Genomic DNA, 25,528 nt, shown 5'->3' with positions numbered 1-25,528 from the left:
GCCTCAAACTCCTGGGCTCAAGCAATCCTACCTCAGCCTCCCAAATAGCTGGGACTACAGGCACAAGCCACCATAAACAGCTTGTATCAGCTTGACCCGTGCATTACAAAACAGCAGCCAAACAAATGTCTATTATAAGTACTCTGAGAAAAAGAAAAAAAAAAAAAAAAAAACTAAGCAAGTCAAAGGCCTAACAATCCTTTGTTAATAATGAAGCAGTTAAGATACATTATTTAGGCCAGGCTGGGCACAGTGGCTCATGCCTGTAATCCCAGCACTTTGGGAGGCCAAGGTGGGTGGATCATCTGAAGTCAAGAGTTTGAGACCAGCCTGGCCAAAATGGTGAAACCTCATCTTTACTAAAAATACAAAAATTACCTGGGTATGGTGACAGGTGCCTGTAATCCCAGTTACTAGGGAGGCTGAGGCATGAGAATTGCTTGAATCCAGGAGGTGGAGATTGCAGTGAGTTGAGATTGTGCCACTGCGCTCCAGCCTGGGCAATAGAGTGAGACTCCGTCTCAAAACAAAACAAAACAAAACAAAACAAAACAAAAGGCCAATGACTGGCCGGGTGCAATGGCCCACACCTGTAATCCCAGCATTTTGGGAGGCCAGGGCAGGAAGATTGGTTGAGCTCAGGGGTTCGAGACTATGCTGGGCAACATAATGAAACCCTAACTCAATAAAAAACTTAAAAATTAGCTGGGAGGGCCGGGCGCGGTGGCTCAAGCCTGTAATCCTAGCACTTTGGGAGGCCGAGACGGGCGGATCACGAGGTCAGAAGATCGAGACCATCCTGGCTAACACGGTGAAACCCCGTCTCTACTAAAAAATACAAAAAACTAGCCGGGCAAGGTGGCGGGCGCCTGTAGTCCCAGCTACTCGGGAGGCTGAGGCAGGAGAATGGCGTAAACCCGGGAGGCGGAGCTTGCAGTGAGCTGAGATCCGGCCACTGCACTCCAGCCCGGGCGACAGAGCCAGACTCCATCTCAAAAAAAAAAAAAAAAAAAAAAAAATTAGCTGGGAGGTGGTGTGCGTCTGCAGTCCCAGCTATTTAGGTGGCTGAGGTGGGAGGATGGCTCAGCCTGGAGTTTTGTAAAAGATGCAGTGAGATATGATTGCACCACTGCACTCCAGCCTGGATGACAAAGTGAGACCCTATCTTGAAAATTAAAAAAAAGGCCAATGACTTTTATATAGTTAATGCAAGAGCTGCTCTGTAACATGTTTAAGAAAATCTCTTTACCCCATTATTGCAAAATAGCAATAGTCTGGACTAAGCAGGATCTATTTGTGATACTTGGGAACAATTGCTAGAAAGGAGCAATAAAGGCTTTCTCCAAAGTATGTGTATGTATATTACACATACAAACTCTCCACAGTTTGTCTGTGTAATATAAGCGTGACCCACGCGGAACTGGCCTGCTTTGTCTCTAAAGAACTCACAGCTCTCATTTCAGAAGAGGGTCACCTACCTGCAATGGCCTGTACAGCCACACGCAGAAATCCCCGCACTTCACCTTTCTCACTGACGATGGCCACCCTGTGGATCAGGGGCACAGGATACAGCAGATTGCTCAGGTAAACAAATGCCCTAGAGACAGAAACCAGGAGACAAATGTCAGAGCATCCATGGAGAGAGAAACTGCTTTCAGGTTCACTGAGAACATCTTCCTGCAACTGTGAGCTGACTTCTGGCCTTGTCTTAAGACCCCTTCTCAGTCCTATCCTCTCAGATTTGCCTCCAGCTGCCTTTTCAGCACAGATCATGAACAAGCAAATGCTTGGCAGAACTGTTGACGAAGACCAACACACACCAAATCACGCTCTAAAACTTAACTACTGTAGGGAGAAGAGTCACACCTGGAAGCAGACTTTCAAGATACTGCTCTATGAATGCTGCTGGGGGCAGGTTAGAGGAGCCCATTCAAGAGCTTAACCTTTTTTTTGAGACAGAGTCTCACTCTGTGGCCAGGCTGTAGTACAGTGGCATGATCTCGGCTCTCTGCAACCTCCAACTCCCTGGTTCAAGTGATTCTCCTGCCTCAGCCTCCCGAGTAGCTGGGATTACAGGCACACACCACCATGCCCAGCTAATTTTTGTATTTTTAGTAGAAATGGGGTTTCACCATGTAGGCCAGGCTGGTCTCAATCTCCTGACCTTGTGATCCGCCCACCTCAGCCTCCCAAAGTGCTGGGATTACAGGCGTGAGCCACCATGCCCAGGCAAGCCTAACCTTTTAATTTAAGAAATTATAAAGAGGTTTTGTTTCATTTTTCCCAATAGATAAAACAGAAACCAGGAGACAAAAAAGGCAGGAAAATGGGCCAAAATACAGCTAATAACTCTAAAATAAATTCCGTATCACAGCATTACGGGTCTTTATTGTTTTTTGTTTGTTTGTTTTTAAGATGGAGTCTCACTCTGTCACCCAGGCTGGAATGCAGTGGTGTGATCTCGGCTCACTGCAGGCTCCACCTCTTGGGTTCACACCATTCTCCTGCTTCAGCCTCCCATGTAGCTGGGACTACAGGCACACACCACCACGCCTGCCTAATTTTTTTGTATTTTTAGTAGAGAGGGGTTTTCACCGTGTTAGCCAGGATGGTCTTGATCCCCTGACCTCATGATCCACCCGCCACAGCCTCCCAAAGTGTTGGGATTACAGGCGTGAGCCACCATGCCTGGCCTATGGGTCTTTATTGTTACCTTATTTATATATTTATTTTGAGATGGAGTTTCGCTCTTACTGCCTAGGCTGGAGTGCAGTGGTGTGATCTCGGCTGACTGCAACCTCCAGATCACGGGTTCAAGCAATTCTCCTGCCTCAGCCTCCTGAGTAGCTGGGATTACAGGCATGTGACACCATGCCTGGCTAATTTTATATTTTTACTAGAGACAGGATTTCTCCATGTTGGTCAGGCTGGTTTCGAACTCCTGACCTTAGGTGATCCCCCCACCTTAGCCTCCCAAAGTGCTGGGATTACAGGAGTGAGCCACCAAGCCTGGCCATTCATTGTTACTTTCAGAAATGACTATTATTGTCTGGGCATGGTGGCTCATGACTGTAATCCCAGCACTTTGGGAGGCTGAGTAGGTGGATCACCTAAGGCCAGGAGTTCGAGACCAGCCTGGCCAACACGGTGAAACACCATCTCTACTAAAAATATAAAAATTAGCCAGGCATGGTGGCGTGCACCTGTTGTCCCAGCTATTCGAGAGGCTGAGGCAAGAGAATCGCTTGAACCCGGGAGGCGGAGGTTGTGGTGAGCCGAAATTGCACCACTGCTCTCTAGCCTAGGTGACAGGGTGAGACTCTGTCTCAAAAAAAAAAAAAAAAAAAAAAAAGAAATGACTATTATTTTCAGGCAGGGTGACTGACAAGGTGAGGTCAGCAGACACATATGGACACAGAAGCTCTGCAGCCAGAAATTTTTGAGTTCTAAGATTAGAGGAGACTCTGAATGGGCATCAAGACAAATGTTAAGGGCCAGGCATGGTGGCTCACGCCTGTAATCCCAGCACTTTGGGAGGCCCAGGTGGATGGGTCACCTGAGGTCAGGAGTTCAAGACCAGCCTGGCCAACATGGTGAAACCCCGTCTCTACTAAAAATACAAAAATTAGCCAGGCATGGTGGCAGGCGCCTGTAATCCCAGCTACTTGCGGGGGCCAAGGCAGGAGAATCGTTTGAACCCAGGAGGCGGAGGTTGCAGTGAGCCAAGATCACACCATTGCACTCCAGCTTGGAGGACAAGAGTGAGACTTCGTCTCAAAAAAAAAAAAAAAGAAAAAAGACAAACGTTAAGGGAGAAGATGACAGTTGATGCCTAAAAGGTTTGCTTTTGCTCCTAGAGTTCAAAACCTAATTCAGAAATGCATAAGAAAAAGGTAAAATATAGCTCTAACACTTTATATTTCAAGCAAACTAGCAAAGTCCTATCTTTGGTATTTTCTTCTTCTTTCATTATTTTGTAGCTATTACTTTTTTAAAAAAGCAATAAAAACTGGTGCTCACAAAGCTAAAGAGTGTTCATTCCAATTAGTGAAAGGGAAATAGAATCTAGTTCCTAGTATGATTCTGGTCTTCCCATTTGGTATATGCTGATCTTCGAACATAAGACAAAAGACAAAGATAGACACTTGTATCAATAAATCAAACAAAACCAAGTGACACGCATGCTTATCTGATGCTTTTCCTGTTCTGAAATCTATTTTAAAACAAAGAGAGGAGGAGGACGGACTGGGTATTTGGGATTTCAACTCAAAGTAATGAAAATTATGAAAACAGACATAATACATCACAGAAAAACAAATGTTAATATGACTAGAGCATAAATGAAATGAAAATGAAAAATATAACAAAAATAACTGCGAATGAACATTAAATCAGATGAAATAATGCCACTTCCCTTTCAGTCTGCTCCAAAGCAGGAGACAGAAATGCTAAGAAACAGAGAGTTGAAGCTCTGGTGTAAAAAAATGTAAGAATGAAAAGTTCTAAAAAGTTCTAAACAAAACCATCAAACAACAACTACTGCAACAGAATTTAAAAGACTAAGAATTTGGCGTAAGGTATCAAATGGATAATTTCACTTTCAAAGTCAACGCATACACAGATCACTCTCCTCTATTATGGGCACCCCAGCTAGACTTGTCCATTTCAAGGCCTGGCCCATTAAAGAGCCATTGCACATGTCCCCTGCCTGGAGTCCTCTCTGCACTTGATGCCTACACCTCATGCCTTTGATTTTTTTTTTTTTTTTGAGACTGGGTTTCACCATGTTGGCCAGGCTGGTGTCAAACTCCTGATCTCAGGTGATCCACTCACCTCAGCCTCCCAAAGTGCTGGGATTACAGGTGTGAGACACCACACCTGGCCTCATGCCTTTGATTTCACATCTTCAGGTCTTATTTCAAACACCACTTTCTCATAACAGGTCCCCCAATGTTATGTGATCTCCGGCAACACACACAACTATTTCATCATTGCTATAATTTACATTTATTTGTGCAATTATTTAATTTATGTCTGTGTCATCCATCAGACTATAAGTCTATGAGGGCAGGAACCATGTCTGGTTTTGCTCACCACTGTCTGCAGAGAGCTGGGCCACTCTATAAATATTTGGTAAGTGAACATGTACATAAGGGAACAGGAAAATGATTTCTCTCTTATCTTTAAGTAGAAGTGGAAGCTTTTCCAGAAAAATGGGTTATACCAGAAGCAGAAAAGCAAAGCCATCCAACTTATACTAGGTTGATTTTTCAGAGCCAGCTCATACTAGGTATTAACTACACAGAACACATTTAGATTCCTATCTAATTTATTTCAAAAAATAGCTATTCAAAAGCAGGAGTCCCTTTTTTTTTTTTTTTTAAGAAAGCTTATATTAAGCACACATTATATTAAAGCACTGTTTGCACACACACTAAAGATGAGATTGCCTGTCTGCCTATGGCAAAGGCTAGTCCAAGTGTGGGAGCATTGAAGGCCATTATTATAGATTTCCCTTTTTAGATAATTCTGTAATTCTATGGCAGGGACATCAGCTCCATGACTATACAATCACACATTCACTAGACAGCACCTTGTCATGTTACCAGAATATAGCCCTTAGCTCCAAATCAATGCTACATAAACATTCTATTCTGAAGCTTTTTAAACAGAATTTTCATAATTACTCTGCATTTTTGAGAATCTTTATACTTTGACCTAGCAGACTGAAGGAGAACAGGGATGAGAGAGGGGAAAACGTAAAAGATACATTAGCAGAAAGTTCAATGAAGTTACTTCAAAAAGGGAAACAAACTGGTCAACATAAAGATAAGAAAAATTAGCAAAATTATGGTGCTACTTATAGAAAGAATGTCAGTTAAGGTACTTAGATCACAGAATAATCATCTTTAACCCCCTTTTAACCCAGAAGACTAGCTTAAATATTTTACATTTCATCCCAAATTATGATGGATGGTTCATAACATCCCAGCATGCCATAAGAGAATAGCTAAAGGGACAAGCTCTTTTCATGTGCAATATAAAGTTTTAGCAGAGGCAGTCATGGCTAAAAAACAAACTTACTAATGGAATTTCACAAGAAACTAATGTTTTTTTCCCCCCAGACGGAGTCTTTGCTCTGTTGCCCAGGCTGGAGTGCAGTGGCATGATCTCGGCTCACTGCAACCTCTGCCTCCCGGGTTCAAGTGATTGTCCTGCCTCAGCCTCCTGAGTGGCTGGGATTACAGGCACAACCCACCATGCCTGGCTAATATTTGTATTCTCAGTAGAGACAAGGTTTCACCACATTGTTCAGGCTGGTTTCAAACTCTTGACCTCATGATCTGCCCACCTCAGCCTCCCAAAGTGCTGGGATTACAGGCGTGAGCCACCGCACCCAGCCACAAACTAAAAATTTTACAAGTGAATTATATTTGAAATTATATGCCAATAGGGGAAATCCAACCTTGTGAATCACAAAAACAGGAAACTAGTTACTTTCCTTACACATACAATGACACTACACAACTGGGTGATGATGCATTACTGTAAATTTTGTTTGCAGAAGAGAAATGTAGTCAAGGGCAAAAATGGAAAGCTATTCTTCACTTTACTGATTGTTATTATATTATTTCACTTCCTCCCCCAGTCCTTTCTTACAAGGTTAGAACCTGGGAATCTAAACAAATGGAAAAGTCAATTCCTGAGCCACAGCTCATAAGTATTTTATGTGAAAATCAAAATAGAGTTGATTGCTTTATATCTATACTTACATCTGATATGATTAAAAGAAATAAAACTATAAGACTAGAGACAAAACAATACATGTATCCTCAGTTAATTTCCACATTAAGCGGGATTGTCTCCAGTTACCATACAACTTCCTCAAAATACAAATGCTTCTTAGTAGAAGTCTTAACCAGGATATTCATTTTTGCTAGTGTAGATGACAGAATATGAAAGCTGAAAAAGATCTTTATGGCTCTTTATTTCTACCTGTTACTCACTTTACACTTGAGAGCCCAAAAGGCTTCAGTTTAAGTTGCTTGTCCTAGTGACAGAGATGGCCTAGGACCCAAGACTTCTCCTGACAATTAGGTCAGCCTTCTCCTCACCATGTTACATAAGATGAAGCTGCCTACTCTTCACTGCAATAGTATAGAACACAAGCGAACAGTTTTAGAAACTGTAATTAGCATTGGGACAAAGTTTATGGCCAGAAACTTTTTGGTTAATCCAATGGGCGCTCTACTGTTGAACTTGTAATTTAAATCACCTCAGCATGAAAGCTGGAGATGAACAAAGACACCAGTATCAGGAACATGTGCATAGAGAGTTCTGCATCACTGACAGATGGATGCACAAACTGAAAGCCAGAGACAATGCCTCAGTTTGGTGAACTACTCTTAACACAAAGCAGTTTCATATAGCACCGAACAAATATTCATTGTTCTTTTTTTTTTAGACAGAGTTTCGCTCTTGTCACCCAGGCTAGAGTGCAGTGGTGCAATCTTGGCTCACTGCAACCTCTGCCTCCCGGGTTCAAGTGATTCTCCCGCCTCAGCCTCCTGAGTAGCTGGGATTACAGGCACCTACCATCATACCCGGCTAATTTTTTGTGTTTTTAGTAGAGACGGGGTTTCACCATGTTGGGCAGGCTGGTCTCAAACTCCTGACCTCAGGTGATCCATCCACCTTGGCCTCCCAAACTGCTGGATTACAGGCGTGAGCCAAAGTGCTAGGATTACAAGGGTGAGCCACCGCGCCCAGCCAATATTCACTGTTGATGGGGTCAATAGATGATTTTCTGAGCTTTATCATTATAAACCCTATAGGTTAAAATTTTAGCAGATGCCAAAGATCCGTAGACAGGCTCAGTGAAACTGGCCAAAGAAAGGCATCCATTTTAGGTAAAGGAGAAGCTTAACTTTCCTGATTCTTTTTAGGACTCAGTAGACTAAGCAAAAAATAAACTTAACTCTACTCCTGAATCTACTTTTGTCCTCTGACTCCTGCAGTACCACAAATTCTTCAGCCAAACCTTGGCCTCGCACTGCCCCCTCTCTCATGTTATCTCCATATGCTTTTTCAATCACAATCCTTTGAAAAGGAAACATCTAGACCATAATACTATTCACTGAACCCACCACATTTGACTCTTAGTTTTACTTTCTCCTTTGGGGTTCCCCTCCTCAGAACAAAATTACTGGACAATTTAAGACAAGGTGTCTTCCATGCAGTCTTCATATATTGCTGCGTATTGTGCTGAGCAGACTGAGGACCTCACACACAATGCCTGAGAACTGTCTCAGCCAGACCAGCACTGACAAAGAACTTGAAGTATTGGAGAACTTGAAAAAGAGCATTCATGAGTTGAATTGGCTAATGCAAGGTTATCCAAAATTGCGCAAGCAGGGAGGCCTTCAGAGCAAGAGCTGGTCCCTTTTCGCCTTTCTCACAATAACCTCACCAACCTTCCCACTAAAATGAACCAAGGGGATCGGTCGTAAAACGGGTCATGCCCATCACTGAAGAGATCTGATCCCTCCTCCGTCCCTGCGTCAGAGCCGGCGTCATCCACGAATGCCTCATCATCAAAATCCTCCATCTCATCTTGCTGCTCGTCAGCCAGCTCAGTGATGTCGGAATCAGCCGTGGAAAAAGTGGGGGAGGGTGTGCGGTCGGCAAGGCGCTCATTCACACAGCCGTGGAAAATGGGGGAGCTAGACACCAGGTAAGACGCCAATTAACACAGCCAGGGAGAGAGGAATAGTTGGTTAAACAGGAAGCAATAGGTGCCAACAGGACAGAATCCACTGGGGAATCAACACAATAAAAGCAAATGGAAAAGCAAAAGGATAAAATAAGCATAAATCATTTGGGTCAGGTGAAAGGGAACAAGGGCAAGTTGAAAAAGTTATATAAGGACTGATCCTTAGAACAAGAAAAGCAAAGGAAACACGTGAGTAGACCATCCTAGGTAAATACTGTACTATAACACGTTTACATTCTCCAGTTCACATAAAAGATCAGCATCCAGGCCTCCAAGGACCCACTCAACATCAAAGTGAAACAAGAAGGCTTTCAATCTTTACTGAAATGCTCACGTCATCTTGGAGCAGAAACCAAAATGGATGAAATGGTATATGGCAAAGCAGCACATGCTTTGCTAGGGTAAGATGTGTTTGGCCAATTCATCTCTTAGAAAAACTACTTTGCTATCAGAGTAGAGTGGAAAAGATTTACTTCATTTCCACAACACACTATGACTTCAGTAACTCCTTTTTACCCAGCCTCTTTAAAAACCATCACAGGGTTTTCTTTTCTTTTTTTTTTTTTTTTGAGACGGAGTCTCGCTCTGTCGCCCAGGCTGGAGTGCAGTGGCGCAATCTCAGCTCACTGCAAGCTCCGCCTCCTGGGTTCACGCCATTCTCTGGCCTCAGCCTCCCGAGTAGCTGGGACTACAGGCGCCCACCACTGTGCCCTGCTAATTTTTTGTATTTTTAGTAAAGACGGGGTTTCACTATATTAGCCAGGATGGTCTCGATCTCCTGATCTCATGATCCACCCGCCTCAGCCTCCCAAAGTGCTGGGATTACAGGCGTGAGCCACCGCGCCCAGCCCATCACAGGGTTTTCTGCAATTGAAAAAGCAATTCAAATTCTGAAATCGTAAGCTCAAAACTTAAATTTCCCTGTTTTGAAAATTTGAAACCTCTAAGAACTTGATTCAATATGGACTCATAGAGGCACTACGTGTTTTCATTAAGTGCTGGAAATAATGTATAAAATATGAGGCTGAAGGGGACTACCAAGGTGCAATTCACCCTTGCAATGACTAAAGTGCGATGAATCGCCTTTTAAAAAAAGGAAAAACAAATCAGATCATGAAGAGATTGTGTCTGATAAACTGTACTATGAATTTAAACTGTGTGGGATACAGGCATAAGTTTTCTTTTCCTTCTAAATTTATCTTAAGTACAGAACACTTCGTAAGTTTAAAGTCAGGGAAGATTTAAATACTTTGGCTGAAAGTTTGAGACTCGAAACAAAAATGCCTGCTGAATATAACTGAAGGGAAATACACCAAATGATGCAGTGGTTGTGAGTGGATAAGATTATAGACAAGGCCTTTTTACACTCTTTTTTTCTGCTTAAATTTTTATATTATCTGCTCAGGTTTGTTGAATAAAACCATTATTTTAAAAGAAGATATCAACAAAATCATCACATACCTCCCCACAAGTTTAAACCAGTGGAACCGATCATAGAAGGGATCGCTGCCAGTCACAGTGGTCTCGCTTTCGTCTTGGGCACTGGAGGCCATCTCCCCTGCCCTATCATACATCTCTCGCATCAAATCCAGCCTCTGCCTATTTAGTAAACACAAAGCACATTGGGTTAATATAATGAAATTGCATTAACCTTTCACTTTAGAAGCATCTTCTATTCAAGATTTTCTCAAAAAAAAAAAAAAAAAAAGGAGTTGCTCCCACTATTTAATGTTACTTAAAAAGAATGAAGGCCAAAAGTACAGAAGCCAACACTCAGTATCCAAAGTGTCTTGATTCTAGAGATAAGCCATCAAAAGTCAAGAATGGCCACCTATCCTCTACCGGGTGAAAAGTCATAAGGGGGAATACTGTAGGTCAACTGTATGTGACACCTCAAATACACTGAGACAGGGGGAGGTATCTCATAATACTAAATATAAAAGAAGCTAGATTATAACTTCCATGTTTATTATTGATTATCCTGAGGTCCAGGATAGAAAAGATAAGTTTCAAATCTGAAACAGAAATATGATAAAACTGGAAAATTTAAAATTTAAAAGAGGGTCTATGGAGGGTAAACTTAAATATCTACAAATGTCAGAGTTGTGTGAGGAGTGCAATTTATTCACTTAAAAGAAAACGGATGGTGATACCATTGGCCAGCAACAGCGTTTAGAAAGTACAGGGAAGGAAGCAACGGTGTCCTCAGAGAGAGGAAAGTTGGAAGGAGCTCACTTGAGCAAGTCATTGTTATTTCCTAAATAAAACAATCAGCCTTTATGAATGTTTTCATACTTGAGTTTCTCCAAAGACCAATAGTGTGTTGCTCCATTCTTCAAATCCTGGACTTCTACTGCTACCACCGTGCGAGGGAAAGGCCTGTCCTCGTGAGTTTTTTCCATCTCAGTGGGAAGTAATTCAGGAGGCAGAGGGGAGTACAGTGTGTCAGTCAGCAGAACAAACTGAAACTGCACCTGAATGGAAAGAATAAACCATTGACAAATGGTCTTCAGCAAGCAAGCTTCAGAGAAGATGATACAATCATGCCCAACGGGAAAGAGGTCAAATGTGCTGTATGTGCTCAACAAATAGCTTGTGACTAACTGAAAAATATGGCCACCTGTTAGCAGTCACAGGGAATAATCCTAACTTCAAATCAAGCTATTTAAGGACTTTGTTTTCCTAGCCTGGCAGTGTTTTTGCACATACTAAAATCTTCTTCAGGGGGAAGGCACGGAGGGGACAAGGTTACACTCTGTCACCCAGGCTGGGTGCAGTGGTGCAATCACAGATCACTGTAGCCTCCACCTCCTAGGCTCAGGTGATCCTACCACCTCAGCCTCCTGTATAACTGGGACTACAGGCATTCATCACCAGCCCAGCTAATATTTTTTTATTTTTTGTAGAGATGGGTTTTTACGATGTTGCCCAGGCTGGTCTTGACCTCCTGACCTCAAATGATCCACCAACCTCGGCCTCACAAACGGCTCAGATCACAGGCACAATCCACCATGCCTGGCATAAAATCTTGATAAATATATTTTGATTGACTGAATGAAGACTTTTAATAGAATTTATACCAGAGACCAAAAGGTGGACCACAAAATGCATATCTAGTCCCTCACTAATAAGAGAGGATGAAAACACAGCAAGGTTTCCTATTTTAAATTCAGAGGATTGCAACTACTGCTCTTAAAAGCGTTTATCTGATTGGGCATGAAAGTTCACACCTGTAATCCCAGCACTCTGGAAGGCTGAGGCAGGAGGATCACTTGAGCCCAGGAGTTCAAGACCAGCCTAGGCAACACAGTGAGACCCTGTCTCTACAAACTGAGCCCAGACCAGGGCTGTAGTGAGCCATAATTGCGCCACTGTACTCCAGTCTGGGCGACAGAGCCAGATCCTATCTCATAAAAAAGTGTTTATGGCCGGGCACGGTGGCTCACGCCTATAATGCCAGCACTTTGGGAGGCCGAGGGGGGCGGATCATGAGGTCAGGAGATTGAGACCACCCTGGCTAACACGGTGAAACTCCGTCTCTACTAAAAATACAAAAAATTAGCCAGGCGTAATGGCAGGTGCCTGTAGTCTCAGCTACTTGGGAGGCTGAGGCAGGAGAATGGTGTGAACCCGGGAGGCGGAGCTTGCAGTGAGCCGAGATCGTGCCACTGCACTCCAGCCTGGGTGACAGAGCCAGACTCTGTCTCAAAACAAAAAGTGTTGATTATATGGTAAGTACTTCACAACATTGCATCATTTATTTCTCACTACCACGTTATATTTTCACCAACAAATTATTATTAAACAATTATTTAATATTAATTAAATGCTATGCACAGCAGTAAGAAAAAAAGACAGTTACTGCCTTTATTTAGTCTACTTCAGGAGTGGCTAATAAATAATTATAAAATGAGAAAGGCTGCCGAGATTATGAATGAAGAAGATATCTTATTCCCTAGAACTAGAATTTAGTTCTAGGAGAAGATAATTAATTTCCCCAAAGTCAGGTGGTCCGTGCTCTTACCTACTACACAATATGGTCTTCCACTGTAATCTTAGCAGTGAAGAAACTGATAAACAGTGGAGCGTACAGAAGACTGAATCTAAGGTTTGGTGTGAAGTTGTGGTAATACTTACAAAAATGAATAACATTCATTCCTTTTACCATGCCAGGTACTATTTTAAGTGGTTTATGCATATGCCCATTTTCATTCCTCACAAAATCCCTTGGTGCCAGGTACTGTTACCAACCCCATTATGTAGATGGGGGAATGGAGGCACAGGGCTACCGGGATCGACACCACTCATGGAGCTGGGACTGGAACCTGGACTGTCTGGGTCCAGGGTGCGTGTGTTTGTCCGCTACACAACAGTGCCTCACAGACCCCAGAGGGGGAGCAGATCAATGGCAAAGAGGCAAAGCAAACATAGAGGTGCAAACTTAATAATAGAAAAGCAGAAGAAAATTAAAATTATTCAGAAACCCAAGAGAAGTATTTTTCTACTACTATGTTTCTCCAGTTTTTGTCAGGAATATAGTCTATTTGTAAAATAAGCTAGAAAACATCTGTTTTTAAAAAAATTTATTTAACAAAAATTTAAGTAGTACCTACTATGTTCCAGGCACATATATGAAATAAAGACATATATAAAGCTGTTTTATAGCACAAAGCTGCTGAGTTCCCCCAAAGGAAAGGTTAATTTAAGGTGAGAGCCCTGATGCACCCACAGCAGGCTTAGCTTTGCCTCCAGCTCTCCTGCGTCCTCCTGCTCCATACCTTCTTTTTCAATTCCACACTGATGGCATTGGCCTCCTTTAGGTACACGGCATTGCCCCAGAGTAAGTCCCGTAATGAAGTAAACTGATGAGACTTCCATTTCCGGAAGGCCCATTGGGCTAACTCAAATTCATGCTGTGTCCAAGGAACTGAAAGAATGAATGATGCATATTTAAAGGCAATCTTACAACTATATAAAAATTACATCTCTCTTCTAGCTTATCTCTTTTATCAAGGTGAGGTGTTTTCCAGTTTCTCTCCATTCAGCTGCTTTTGTTTCTTCTTCTTTTTAGTAAAGCTTACCAAATTCTGTTGATACTATGAAAGCAATATACACATTTCAGAAAATCTTAAAAAATCTTACTTTTGGATTTATTTAAAATAGAATAACAAAGAAATAAATTTTTCTCTGTTTTTAAAAAAAGGTATGATTATAACATGTGGCCACAATAAAAAAAAAAAAAAAAAAAAAAAAAAAAAAACTCCTGGCTAGGCGCAGTGGCTCATGTCTATAATCCCAGCACTTTGGGAGGCGGAGGTGGGCGGATCACCTGTCAGGGGTTTGAGGCCAGCCTGGCCAACATGGAGAAACCATATCTCTACTAAAGTTACAAAAATTAGCCAGGCGTGGTGGCACGCACCTCTAGTCCCAGCTACTCCGGAGGCTAAGGCATAAGAATTGCTTGAACCCAGGAAGCAGAGGTTGCAGTGAGCTGAGACTGCACCACTGCATTCCAGCCTGGGGGACAAAGTGAGACTCTGTCTCAAAAAACAAAAAAAGACAAACTCCTGACCTCTGTTATATTGTATGACTTCATGTATTTATTTTTTTCTATTACAGAGAGAAAAAAGGTACCATCTTGCTTATTTAAAAATAAGAAATTGGCTGGGCGCAGTGGCTCATGACTGTAATCCCAGAACTTTGGGAGGCCATGGCAGGCAGATCTACCTGAGGTCAGGAGTTTGAGACCAGCCTGAACAACACGGTGAAACCCCGTCTCCTCTAAAAACACAAAATTAGCCGAGCGTGGCGGCGCATCCCTGTAATCCCAACTACTTAGGAGGCTGAGGCAGGAGGCGGAAGTTGCGGTGAGCCAAGACTGCACTATTTATTGCACTCCAGCCTGGGCGACATGAGCAAAACTCTGTCCAAAAATAAATAAGTAAATAAATAAATAAGAAATGTAATACATAACTTAAGAGTTCCTTCAAAGTTAGTTTGAAGCCTTGAGATTGCCAAGAGGTTGGGTGGAAAAATGAACTGTGATAACTGTTTATACGGCATTATAAGGCAATAAGTAACAATGAAAGCCCTAACTCAACTAAGAAATGCTGGAAAATCTAAGATAGGCAAACATGACTAAGCAATATGACTAGAAATTTGCCAGAAATGGCTTCAAATTGAACAGACTGTCTTCACAAAGATTAAGCTCTGTATTTTTAATAGATATATAAAAGTCATATCTACAGTAATATGAGAGACAGTGCATGTAAACTTTCTAAGGGATTTAAATCAAGATGTGTTTAGAAACCTTGTGAAGGTCTAAGAACACTATCACCCCCATTCCCACCTCATAAAATACAGCCTGGATTCTCAACACTGCACATCTATTCAATCATCTGTAAACTGGCTCAGTAAAATGTCGATAAATGATAGGTCCAACTAAGAGGAATTCAGCTTTGATTATGCATAAATGACTAATTTGATAATATAACTTCAAAAAGATATACACAGGAAAGTTTCAGTCTCTAGATTTCACCTTCTTCCTCCTCTTCCTCCTCTTCAGTTGTTTCTGCAGCCAGGGATCGGGTTTCAACCTGCTTCTGCAAGGCCTGCAATTTACTCTCATAGTCCTGAATGAAAAGAAAGGAGATAACATGTAGGAGTGGGAAGAAATCAGAGGGCAGGGAAAGAGAAATGGAAGGAATATTGGGGGAAGTAGAGAAAGCAAAGGACAAAGAAAAGAGACAAAGGCAGGAAACAATAATAAAAAGACATACAGAGAAATGTTCAGGGAAAAAACCCACAAATCACACAAGATGGTCTGTAATGGGTAAATGTGAAAAAGAAAAAACCCACTACAGTATGTTTCTACTTCCTCAAAGACTCAAGAGTTCTTTACCTGGGGTAGTGGTAGGAGAAAGTGGGAATTTTTAAGTGAAATAATGTGTGTATACCTTAAGCATTAGAATATATTCAGGTAATATATATCAATAAATTCCAGAGAAAAACAATATTAAAAAAGATTAAAGTCACCAGTATCATAAAAAATCTCAATTATCTAACTCTTTGGAAGGAAAAAAAAAATTAAGATTGTAGACTTTGATGCTTCCTATGGGTGAAAAATTACTCTTTGATCAGTAGGATGAGTTTAGCCTTCAGGTAACCAAAAGCTCACAGTGCTATTAGGACTGAAATAATTTATAGATTGCAATTAGTTATTCAAGTAAGACACTTTATTTTCAATATGCAATTATAAGATGGATTACTGACCAGGTGCAGTGGCTCATGCCTGTAATCCCAGCACTTTGGGAGGCTGAGGCGGGGGGATCACCTGAGGTCAGGAGTTCGAGACCAGCCTAACCAACATGGAGAAACCCTGTCTCTACTAAAAATACAAAAATTAGCTGCCGTGGTAGCACGTGCCTGTAATCCCAGCTACTCAGGAGGCTGAGGCAGGAGAACTGCTTGAACCCGGGAGGCAGAGGTTGCAGTGAACAGAGATTGCGCCACTGCACTCTGTCACAGAAGAGAAAAAAAAAAGGATTATTGTAATACAAATCAGATTTATCCTTCATTTTTTCATCTACTCCACGCATTTTTCAATAAGGGTAATATCACCCCAAATGGCCAAAAAATGGTTCTGAGAGGATGAAAAAAATCTTAGTCTTTTAAAATATGAAGTACAGGCCGGGCGCGGTGGCTCAAGCCTGCAATCCCAGCACTTTGGGAGGCCGAGACGGGCGGATCACGAGGTCAGGAGAACGAGACCATCCTGGCTAACACAGTGAAACCCCGTCTCTACTAAAAATACAAAAAGTTAGCCGGGCGAGGTGGCAGGCGCCTGTAGTCCCAGCTACTCGGGAGGCTGAGGCAGGAGAATGGCGTGAACCCGGGAGGCGGAGCTTGCAGTGAGCTGAGATCCGGCCACTGCACTCCAGCCTGGGTGACAGAGCGAGACTCCGTCTCAAAAAAAAAAAAAAAAAATGAAGTACAAATATATACAGTATACAGATAATGTAGTAAATCTGAGATATTAAACTCTCACGGTGGGGAGAGAATAGGGGACAAATGTCTAAAAAGTTTCCTTAGGTTGTTAATTTGAAAAACTTGCATTTTAGTGAAAATAAAATACGTAGGGTTAAGAAAGAGACCTGCAAACAGCACACACTAAATTACAGCAGAAGCATAAGCGTTCTAAGAAGGACTGCCAGGGTTTCGTCCTTCTTTTTTGAGACGGAATCTCACTCTACTGCCCAGGCTGGAGTGCAACGGCGCGATCTTGGCTCACTGCAACCTCCACCTCCCGGGTTCAAGCGATTCTCTTGCCTCAGCCTCCTCAGTAGCTGGACTACAGGCACCCGCCACCACGCCCGACTAATTTTTGTATTTTTGTATTTTAGTAGAGATGGGGTTTCACCATGTTGGCCAGGCTGATCTCGAACTCCTGACCTTGTGATCTGCCCACCATTGGCCTCCCAAAGTGCTGGGATTACAGGCATGAGCCACCACACCCAGCCCTGCTACTTCTTTTGGTTCCCTAGCAGTGACCCAATTACAGGCTGTCATGAGACAAAGGGTGTTTAAGTATGACCATTCACTGTTTCCAAACAGAGCTCTCCAAGTCCCATATCAAACATTTCATGCATCACAAAGCACTGCTGAAAGCCATTCAGCAAACTCTATTACAAAAGGAGCTCCCAAAGCAATGCTCACAAGGATGCATATATCCTCTATGGTTCTGGTCATTTGTCAGTTATTCTCACAAAGGAAGTGTTCTCTTTAGATGGGCAGGCAGGGACCAAGACCACCAGCCAACTACGTAGCTTTATTAGATATCTAAACACACTTTTTAGGAGACTACATGTTATGAAAAAAAAGAAAAAGAAACAAAAAATTAAACAGGTAAAAGGCTTGGGTTTGGGGTCCTGGCACTTGTTCTTACTAGCCTTATAATTCTGAGAAAGTTAAATCCACCCTAACCCTCACTTTCTTCATCTTTAAATGAAGATTTTAGCATTTGACTTGCCTACCCACACAGTACTAGAGGAAGGACCAAGAGATGAACCATTTTAAAAACACGTGAAAGCCCTCTTACATGATAATACAATATCAAAATGTCAGGCAATTTTTTTTTTTTTTTTTTTTTTTTGAGATGGAGTCTCACTCTGTCACCCAGGTTGGAGTGCAGTGATGTGATCTTGGCTCACCACAACCTCCGCCTCCCAGGTTCAAGCGATTCTCCTGCCTCAGCCTCCCGAGTAGCTAGGACTACAGGTGTGCGCCACCATGCCGGGCTAATTTTTTGTATTTTTAGTAGAGGCAGGGTTTCACTATGTTGGCCAGGCTGGTCTCAAACTCCTGACCTCGTGATCCACCCGCCTCGGCCTCCCAAGGTGCTGGGATTACAGGTGTGAGCCACTGCGCCCGGCCTCAGGCAATTTTTTTTAAAGGTTATTTTTTAAGCATTCTTAGCACCTAGATCTTGGTTTCTAAATACCACCGCCACTAAAAGGAACCAGGGCTCTTTGAAAACAATAGCTGTTTCCAGGTCTGAAGCAAGGAAAGTACTAGGTGAGTCTGAAATATTTTGTGTCAGAAAGGATAGAAGAACTCAAACACCACTGGGGCCATTTCAGAAGGACACAGGATCCCACTGGCCAATAAATCAACAGAAAAATAACATAGTACATTGAATATAGAAAGAATTCATGACTCCATGGTGATACTGAAAGAAGGAAAGAAAAAGGGGAAACTCTTCTTTAAATAAAAATTTTTTAAAAGCTAGCTAATTACCAGGCATGGGGCATGCAACTGGTCATTTCAGCTACTCAAGAGGCTGAGGCTGAGGCAGTTACTGGCCTCCCAAAGTGCTGGGATTACAGGTGTAGGCCACCATGCCCAGCCCCTGGGATCCCTGGAGCCCAGGAGTTGAAGACTGCAGTGTGCTATGATCAGGTCTGTGAATAGCCACTCCAGCCTGGGCAGCATAGCAAGATCCCATCCGAAAAACAAAAACCAAAAAAAAAAAAAAAAAGGTGGCTAATAAATGCAGAAGAAATGACAATTGGAAAATTACCACATTGCAACCCCAGAAGTAATAACTGAATCAAACAAGGATCATTAATAAATACTAAAATAGGCTGAGCACAGTGACTCAATGCCTATAATCCCAGCACTTTGGGAGGCTGAGGCAGGCAAACTTCTTGAGTCCAGGAGTTTCAGACTGGCCTGGGCAACACGGCCAAACCCCACATCTACAAAAGAATACCAAAATTATCCAGGTGTGATGGCACACACCTGTAGTCCCAGCTACTAGAGGGGCTGAGGTAGGAGGATCACTTGAGCCCGGAAGGCGGAGGGTGCAGTAAGCTGAGATCATGCCACTGTACTCCAGCCTGGGCTACAGAGCAAGAGATCCCATCTTAAAAACAACAACAACAACAACAACAAAAAAAAACAACAAAAAGCTAAAATAATTGAGTAAAAGATGCATGGGAAACAGAATATGCATATGATCCAAAGTCCATGCCCAGATATCTATTAGTAAGAAGGGAAATGAAATATTTACAATGGAGAGAGCTGGGAAACATCACATTAACCAAATTTACCAAACTTTAACATTATCGATAATAGACCAAATTGACATTTTATGTCTACTGATGTGATGCAATGGGAAGTACACAACATCACCATTACAGTAATCTTTTTCCTTTTTTTTGGAGACAAGGTCTCCCTCTGTCACCCAGGCTGGTGTGCAATGGTACAATCGTAGCGCACTATAACCTAGACCTATCAGGCTCAAGTGATCCTCCTGCCTCAGCCTCCCAAGTAGCTGGGGCTACAAGAGTGAGCCAATGTGCCTAGCCCCTTTATAGCATTCTTTTTTTTTTTTCTTTTTGAGATGGAGTTTTGCTGTGTCACCCAGGCTGGAGTGCAATGGCACAATCTCAGTTCACTATAACCTCTGCCTCTCAGGTTCAAGCAATTCTCTTGCCTCAGCCTCCCAAGTAGCTGGGACTACAGGTGTGCACCACCATGCCCAGCTAAATTTTATATTTTTAATAGAGAGGGGGTTTCACCATGTTGGCCAGGCTGGTCTTGAACTCCTGACCTCAGGTGACCACCTGTCTTGGCCTCCCAAAGTGCCGGGATTAGAGGCGTGGGCCACTGCAACCGGCCCCTTTATAGCATTCTTAACAAAAAGGTTTAACTTGAATCTAATATTGAGGAAATAATCAGACAAATCAGAATATGACCTAGACAATTCAAAAATACCAGTATTATGAAAAATTTAAAAAATCATAACCAAATGAAATATATAAACCTTCACTGGATCTTGGATTAAAACACTCTCCTAATTTTTGAGATAATTAGGGAAATTTGAAAATGGACTGTACATGATATAATATTGGATCTGTATTCAATTTCCTAGATGGGACAGTATTAGGAGAATATTCCTGGCTGGGCACAGTGGCTCATGCCTGTAATCCCAGCACTTTGGGAGGCCGAGGCAGGCGGATCATCTGAGGTCAGGAGTTCAAGACCAGCCTGGCCAACATGGTGAAACCCCGTCTCTACTAAAAATACAAAATTAGCCAGGCATGATAGCAAGTGCCTGTAGTCCTAGCTACTTGGGAGGCTGTGGTGGGAGAATCACTTGAACCTGGGAGGCGTAGTTTGCAGTGAGCTGAGATTGCGCCATTGCACTCCAGCCAGGGTGACAGAGCGAGACTGTGTCAAAAAAAAAAAAAAAAAAATTCTTGATTTTAGGAGATAAGCATGGAAGTATTTGGGGTAAACCGTCACGATATCTATAATTTTCACAAAATTCAGGAAAGGTATACAAAAGTTCATTATAGTATTTTTTTCAGCTTCTCTGTTTGAAATGTCTCAAAAAGCTGGGGAGTAGGGGGAAAACTATACATTACACGGAATTATTTTAGCAAAAACAGAAATGCTGCTGTTTTACCTAAAAATCATCATGTAGAAAAAAATGTTAATACTTTATCTTGAGGATTTCTTCAAGAATAAGTGGACAGGCTGGTCAAACTACCAATGAACACAAAATTCTCAGACTCTGACAGTTAAGGAATGAGGATGACCTTCCCTAACAGCTGTGGCTGTGCTTTAGTAACCAAAACTAACATGAGAGATTTCCCATAGCCCTATGAATCTAAAAACATTAACTGGGCCAGGTGTGGTGGCACATGCCTGTAATCCCAGCACTTTGGGAGGCGGAGGCGGGTAGATCACTTGAGCTCAAGAGTTTGAGACCAGTCCGGGCAACATGGTGAGACCCTGTCTCTGCTAAAAACACAAAACTTAGCCGGGCATAGTGGAGGGCATATGTAGTCCCAGTTACTCGGGAGGCTAAGGTGGGAGGATCACTTGAGCCCAGGAAGTAGAGGTTGCAGTGAGCCAAGATTGTGCCACTCCACTCCAGCCTGGAGGACAGAGCGAGACCCCATCTCAAAAACAACAACAAAAACAAACAAACATAAAACTTTAACTGCATTTTGACCACAATTGATAGTCAAAATATCAATATCATCTATAGGTTTGGCCCCCTCCCCAGACCAGGCTACTTATGAGCTTTTAAAAAGCACACTGTATATCATCACCATTTCCCACAACAAATGGCTAATGAGATTCACATACTATTGTTCTGTTCATTTTGTGATAAAAACTAATTACGGAAGGCACATTAAAAAATAATACATTTTGGCTGGGCGCGGTGGCTCATGCCTGTAATCCCAGCACTTTGGGAGGCCGACGTGGGTGGATCACCTGAGTGAGGAGTTCAAGACCAGCCTGGCCGACTGGTGAAACCCCATCACTACTAATAATACAAAAATTAGCTGGGCGTGGTGATAAAAATAATTTTTTCCATAGGCATTTATGTTTATAAGAAATCCTAATGGCCGGGTGCAGTGGCTCACGCCTGTAATGCCAACACTTTGGGAGGCCAAGGCAGGCGGATCACGAGGTCAGGAGATCGAGACCATCCTGGCTAACATGGTGAAACCCCGTCTCTACTAAAAATACAAAAAACTAGCCAGGCATGGTGGTGGGCGCCTGTAGTCCGAGCTACAGCGGAGCCTGAGGCAGGAGAATGGTGTGAACCTGGAGGCACAGCTTGTAGTGAGCCAAGATCACGCCACTGCACTCCAGCCTGGGCAACAGAGAGAGACTCCGTCTCAAAAAAAAAAAAAAAAAAGAAAGAAATTCTAACTAGTTCAAAATAAGCCCCATATTTATAAAGGCACAGCACTGGTTGTTCTCTCTACTAGTATGTTCTCTCCTACCTATCTAGCCTGGTTTTTAAGCTTGTTTTGTATCAGGAAGTGTTCTTAGTGTTAAATGTGAATTATTACAATCTTCCCAATAACCTTATAAAGATGGTACTAGGCTAGGCGTGGTGGCTCATGCCTGTAACCCCAAACTTTGGGTGGCCCAGGTGGGTGGATCACCTGAGGTTAGGAGTTCGAGACCAGTCTGGCCAACATGGGAAAACTCATCTCTACCAAAAATGCAAAAAAAATTAGCAGGGCGTGGTGGCATGTGCCTGTAGTCTCAGCTACTTGGGAGAATGAGCCACAAGAATCGCTTGAACCCGGGCAGCAGAGGTTGCAGTGAGCGGAGATCGTGCCACTGCACTCCAGGCTAGGCAACAGAGCAAGAATCTGTCTCAATAAAAAACCAAAAAACAACAACAAAAAAATAAAGATGGTATTATATAGTCAGCTTCATGTTAAAGAGAAAGAGGTTAAGCAAATGCTAAAAATGGAACTTGAGCCCAGGCAATACAGAGCATGCTTTTTAAAACATTATCCATCCATCCACTCAGGAAATACCTTTTGTGCTCCTACTATGTGCCAGATGCTAGAGGTCAATAAGACAGGGTTCCATTGACAAGGGAGACAGAGATGATAAACAGTAAACAAAATATACGCTGATTTTAGTGGAGAGTACTAGTATGAAGAAAGATAAAGGTAGGGTTAGAGACTACCAGGGAGAAGAATGGGAGATAGACTTCTAGACTGAGTGGTCTGGGAAGGGTTAAGCAAGCATGTAGAGGTCTTTGGCAGGGGTTATTCTACTCAAAGTAATAATAACAGCAAGTGTCAAGGTCCAGAAACGGAAAGGGGTACCATGTACTTCAGGAAAAGCAAGAAAACTTGTGTGGATGTAATGGCAGAGTACAGAGAAGGGTAAGAGATGCAGCAGATGTAATCAGGTAGCAAATGGGGTATGGATGGCCTTATAGACCATGGTAAGGTCTGGGGATATATTCTAATGGAAGCTGCTGGGTGGTTTAGAGCTGGGATATGTTTTAAAAACATTATTCTCTGTGGGACTTAGGAGGAACTATGGAAATAAGAAGACTGGTCACAAGGCTGTCACAGCACTGTCCAGCACTGTGGTGGCTTGGACCAGGGTATTAGCAGCAAAGGTGGTGAAAAGAGATGGAGTCAGAATATGTTTTACAGGGAGAGTAAACAGGATCTACTGATGATCTGATCATGAGATGTGAAGAAAAACAGAAACTAAAGATGACTTGGATTTCTGCCTTGAGCTAGCTGCTCCAGTTCAAATGGTTCAAATGCAAGGTGCCTGCCTGCCAGTGATTTGGATGTCAGGTAGTAGTTGCATGTCAGAATCTAGAGCTCAGGGCAGGGGCCCAGGCTGGAGAGAGGACACCTGAGAATCAGCAGAAGGCGAGGTGGGGCAGAGGTTTGCAGACAGAATGACTCCCTGGGACTGGCTCTGGTTCCCCCGCTGAGTAGCCATGTTACACTGGGAAAGTATGTGAAAAGGGAATAAGCAATACCTACCTCACAGAAGAGGAGTGTTGTGAGGACTCAATGAGTCAATACATGTAAAAGGTTTATGTGTATAAATACACGTAATACATGCTCAATATACCAGTTATCATTATCTTCATCATCAGTACAAAAATGGAAGGGGGAACAGAGAAACATATAGAAATAGCCAAGGTCTGTGGCCAGAGACCATGATGGAGCAGCTAGAAAGGTCCAAGGAAAAGAAAAAGCCAAGAGAAGAAAGTGTCCCATGAAGAGTAGGCAACTGTGTCAAATGCCAGAGACATTCAGTAAGATAAGGACTGAGAAAATGTACTAAATCTGTCATCAAGAAGAGCTTTCATGACCCTGATAAGAGCAGCTTTGGTGGTGAGGGGAGAACAAGAGTCTGACTAGATGAGTTCCAGTAAGAATGAGGATAGGAAATAATGAAAAGAAAAAATGGGGCCAGGAGCGGTGGCTCACACCTGTAATCCCAGCACTTTGGGAGGCTGAGACGGGTGTATCACCTAAGGTCAGGAGTTCAAGATCAGCGTGGTCAACATGGTGAGACCCTGCCCGTCTCTACTAAAAAGACTAAAATGAGCTAGGTGTGGTGGCATTCACCTGTAGTCCCAGCTACTCAGGAGGCAGGAGAATCACTTGAACCTGGAAGGTGGAGGTTGCAGTGAGCTGAGATTGTGCCACTGCACTCTAGCCTGGGTGACAGAGTGAGACTCTATCTCAAAAAAAAAAAAAAAGAAAGAAAGAAAAAAAAAAAGAATGGGAAGTGGGTAAGTGGGACGTAATAAGTACAGAAAACTTTTCCAACTGGTGACATGTTTGCATGCTGGCAGTAATAATCCAGGAGAGAAACTGATGACATAAAAGAGAAGAGGGTAAATGTTCAACAAGTTCTTGAGAGGGTATGGAATGCAGGGAGCAAGGGCTGGGCTAGGAGAGGATCAAGGACAGTTCATCCACTAACAGGAGGGAAAGCCCAGTACAGGAATGCAGGCAAAACTAGACAAAGGAAGAAAACAAAGTTTTCTTCTGATTGCTTTTTTCCCTCAGTGAAACAAGAACATTGTCAGCTAAGAGCAATGAGAGGCCACCTTTCATTCCCAAAGGCACCTGTTAAACCCTTTCAGAGCACCTTGTATTTTTCCACCATGGCACTTGTCACAAATGTACTGACTCACTACCGGTGTGGTTATTACAGCTGTTTCCCTCCACAACTCTGAGAACTTTATGAGGCCAGGGACCACACATTTGTCACTTACCACTTATCCCAGCAACTGACATATATCTGTCTTCTAGATCACATACACAATCACATACTGATCTTTTAGATAAATATTTATCAGAAGTAGCTACCTTCTAGATCGGGGTCAGCAAACTATGACCTTCGGGCTAGATCCAGCCCGCTGCCTGTTTCTGTAAACACAGTCTGACTAGAACACAGCCACCCTTGTTCATTTCCATACTGTCTATGGCTGCTTTGCTACTACAACAACAGAGTTGAACAGTTTCACAAAAAAGACCACATGGTCCACAAAGTCTAAAATATTTACTATCCAGCGTTTTACAGAAAATGCTTACCAAACCCCCATTCCAGATCACCGGTTATCAAAGGTGGTTACTGGACCAGCAGCATCAGTATCACCTGGGAATTTATCAGATATGCAAATTTATCAGGTCTCGCCCCAGACCTAGTGAATCAGAAACTCTGGAGGTGGGCCCAATAGTCTGTGTTATTGTAAGACCCCAAATTCTAATTGACATAACAGTTTGAGAACCCCCCTTCCAGGTAATGGATTTATATGACTGGTGAAGTGAGTAAGACAGATACGGCATTTATTCTAGGTGAGTTTACATTATCACGGAAGAACCAAACAAGTACAAAGAAAAGATAATTACAGGCCATCATTATTAAAACAGTGAGTCAACT

At 42.6% G+C, this 25,528-nt stretch overlaps 1 protein-coding gene across 8 annotated transcripts in view; it reads right to left on the bottom strand.

The window, feature by feature from the left end:
* Window positions 1–25,528, bottom strand: part of KIF1B (kinesin family member 1B) — a 175,154-nt gene that overhangs the window by 49,790 nt on the left and 99,836 nt on the right. For 6 of the 8 annotated variants that reach the window (XM_021941628.2, XM_021941579.2, XM_021941673.2 and 3 more), the window contains 6 exons: window positions 15,312–15,405; window positions 13,552–13,700; window positions 11,069–11,247; window positions 10,235–10,372; window positions 8,475–8,723; window positions 1,479–1,597 (listed from right to left, as the gene is read on the bottom strand). In XM_021941628.2, coding sequence (XP_021797320.1) covers window positions 1,479–1,597; window positions 8,475–8,723; window positions 10,235–10,372; window positions 11,069–11,247; window positions 13,552–13,700; window positions 15,312–15,405 — 928 coding nt within the window. The remainder of the gene's footprint in view (window positions 1–1,478; window positions 1,598–8,474; window positions 8,724–10,234; window positions 10,373–11,068; window positions 11,248–13,551; window positions 13,701–15,311; window positions 15,406–25,528) is intronic. The other 2 variants (XM_021941811.2, XM_021941768.2) reach the window with 1 other exon arrangement.

The sequence above is a fragment of the Papio anubis genome, chromosome 1, assembly GCF_008728515.1.
Source record: "Papio anubis isolate 15944 chromosome 1, Panubis1.0, whole genome shotgun sequence".
Lineage (NCBI taxonomy): Eukaryota > Metazoa > Chordata > Mammalia > Primates > Cercopithecidae > Papio > Papio anubis.
The sequence above is the reverse complement of the archived record's forward strand: the minus strand, read 5'-3'. Positions and strand labels throughout refer to the sequence as shown.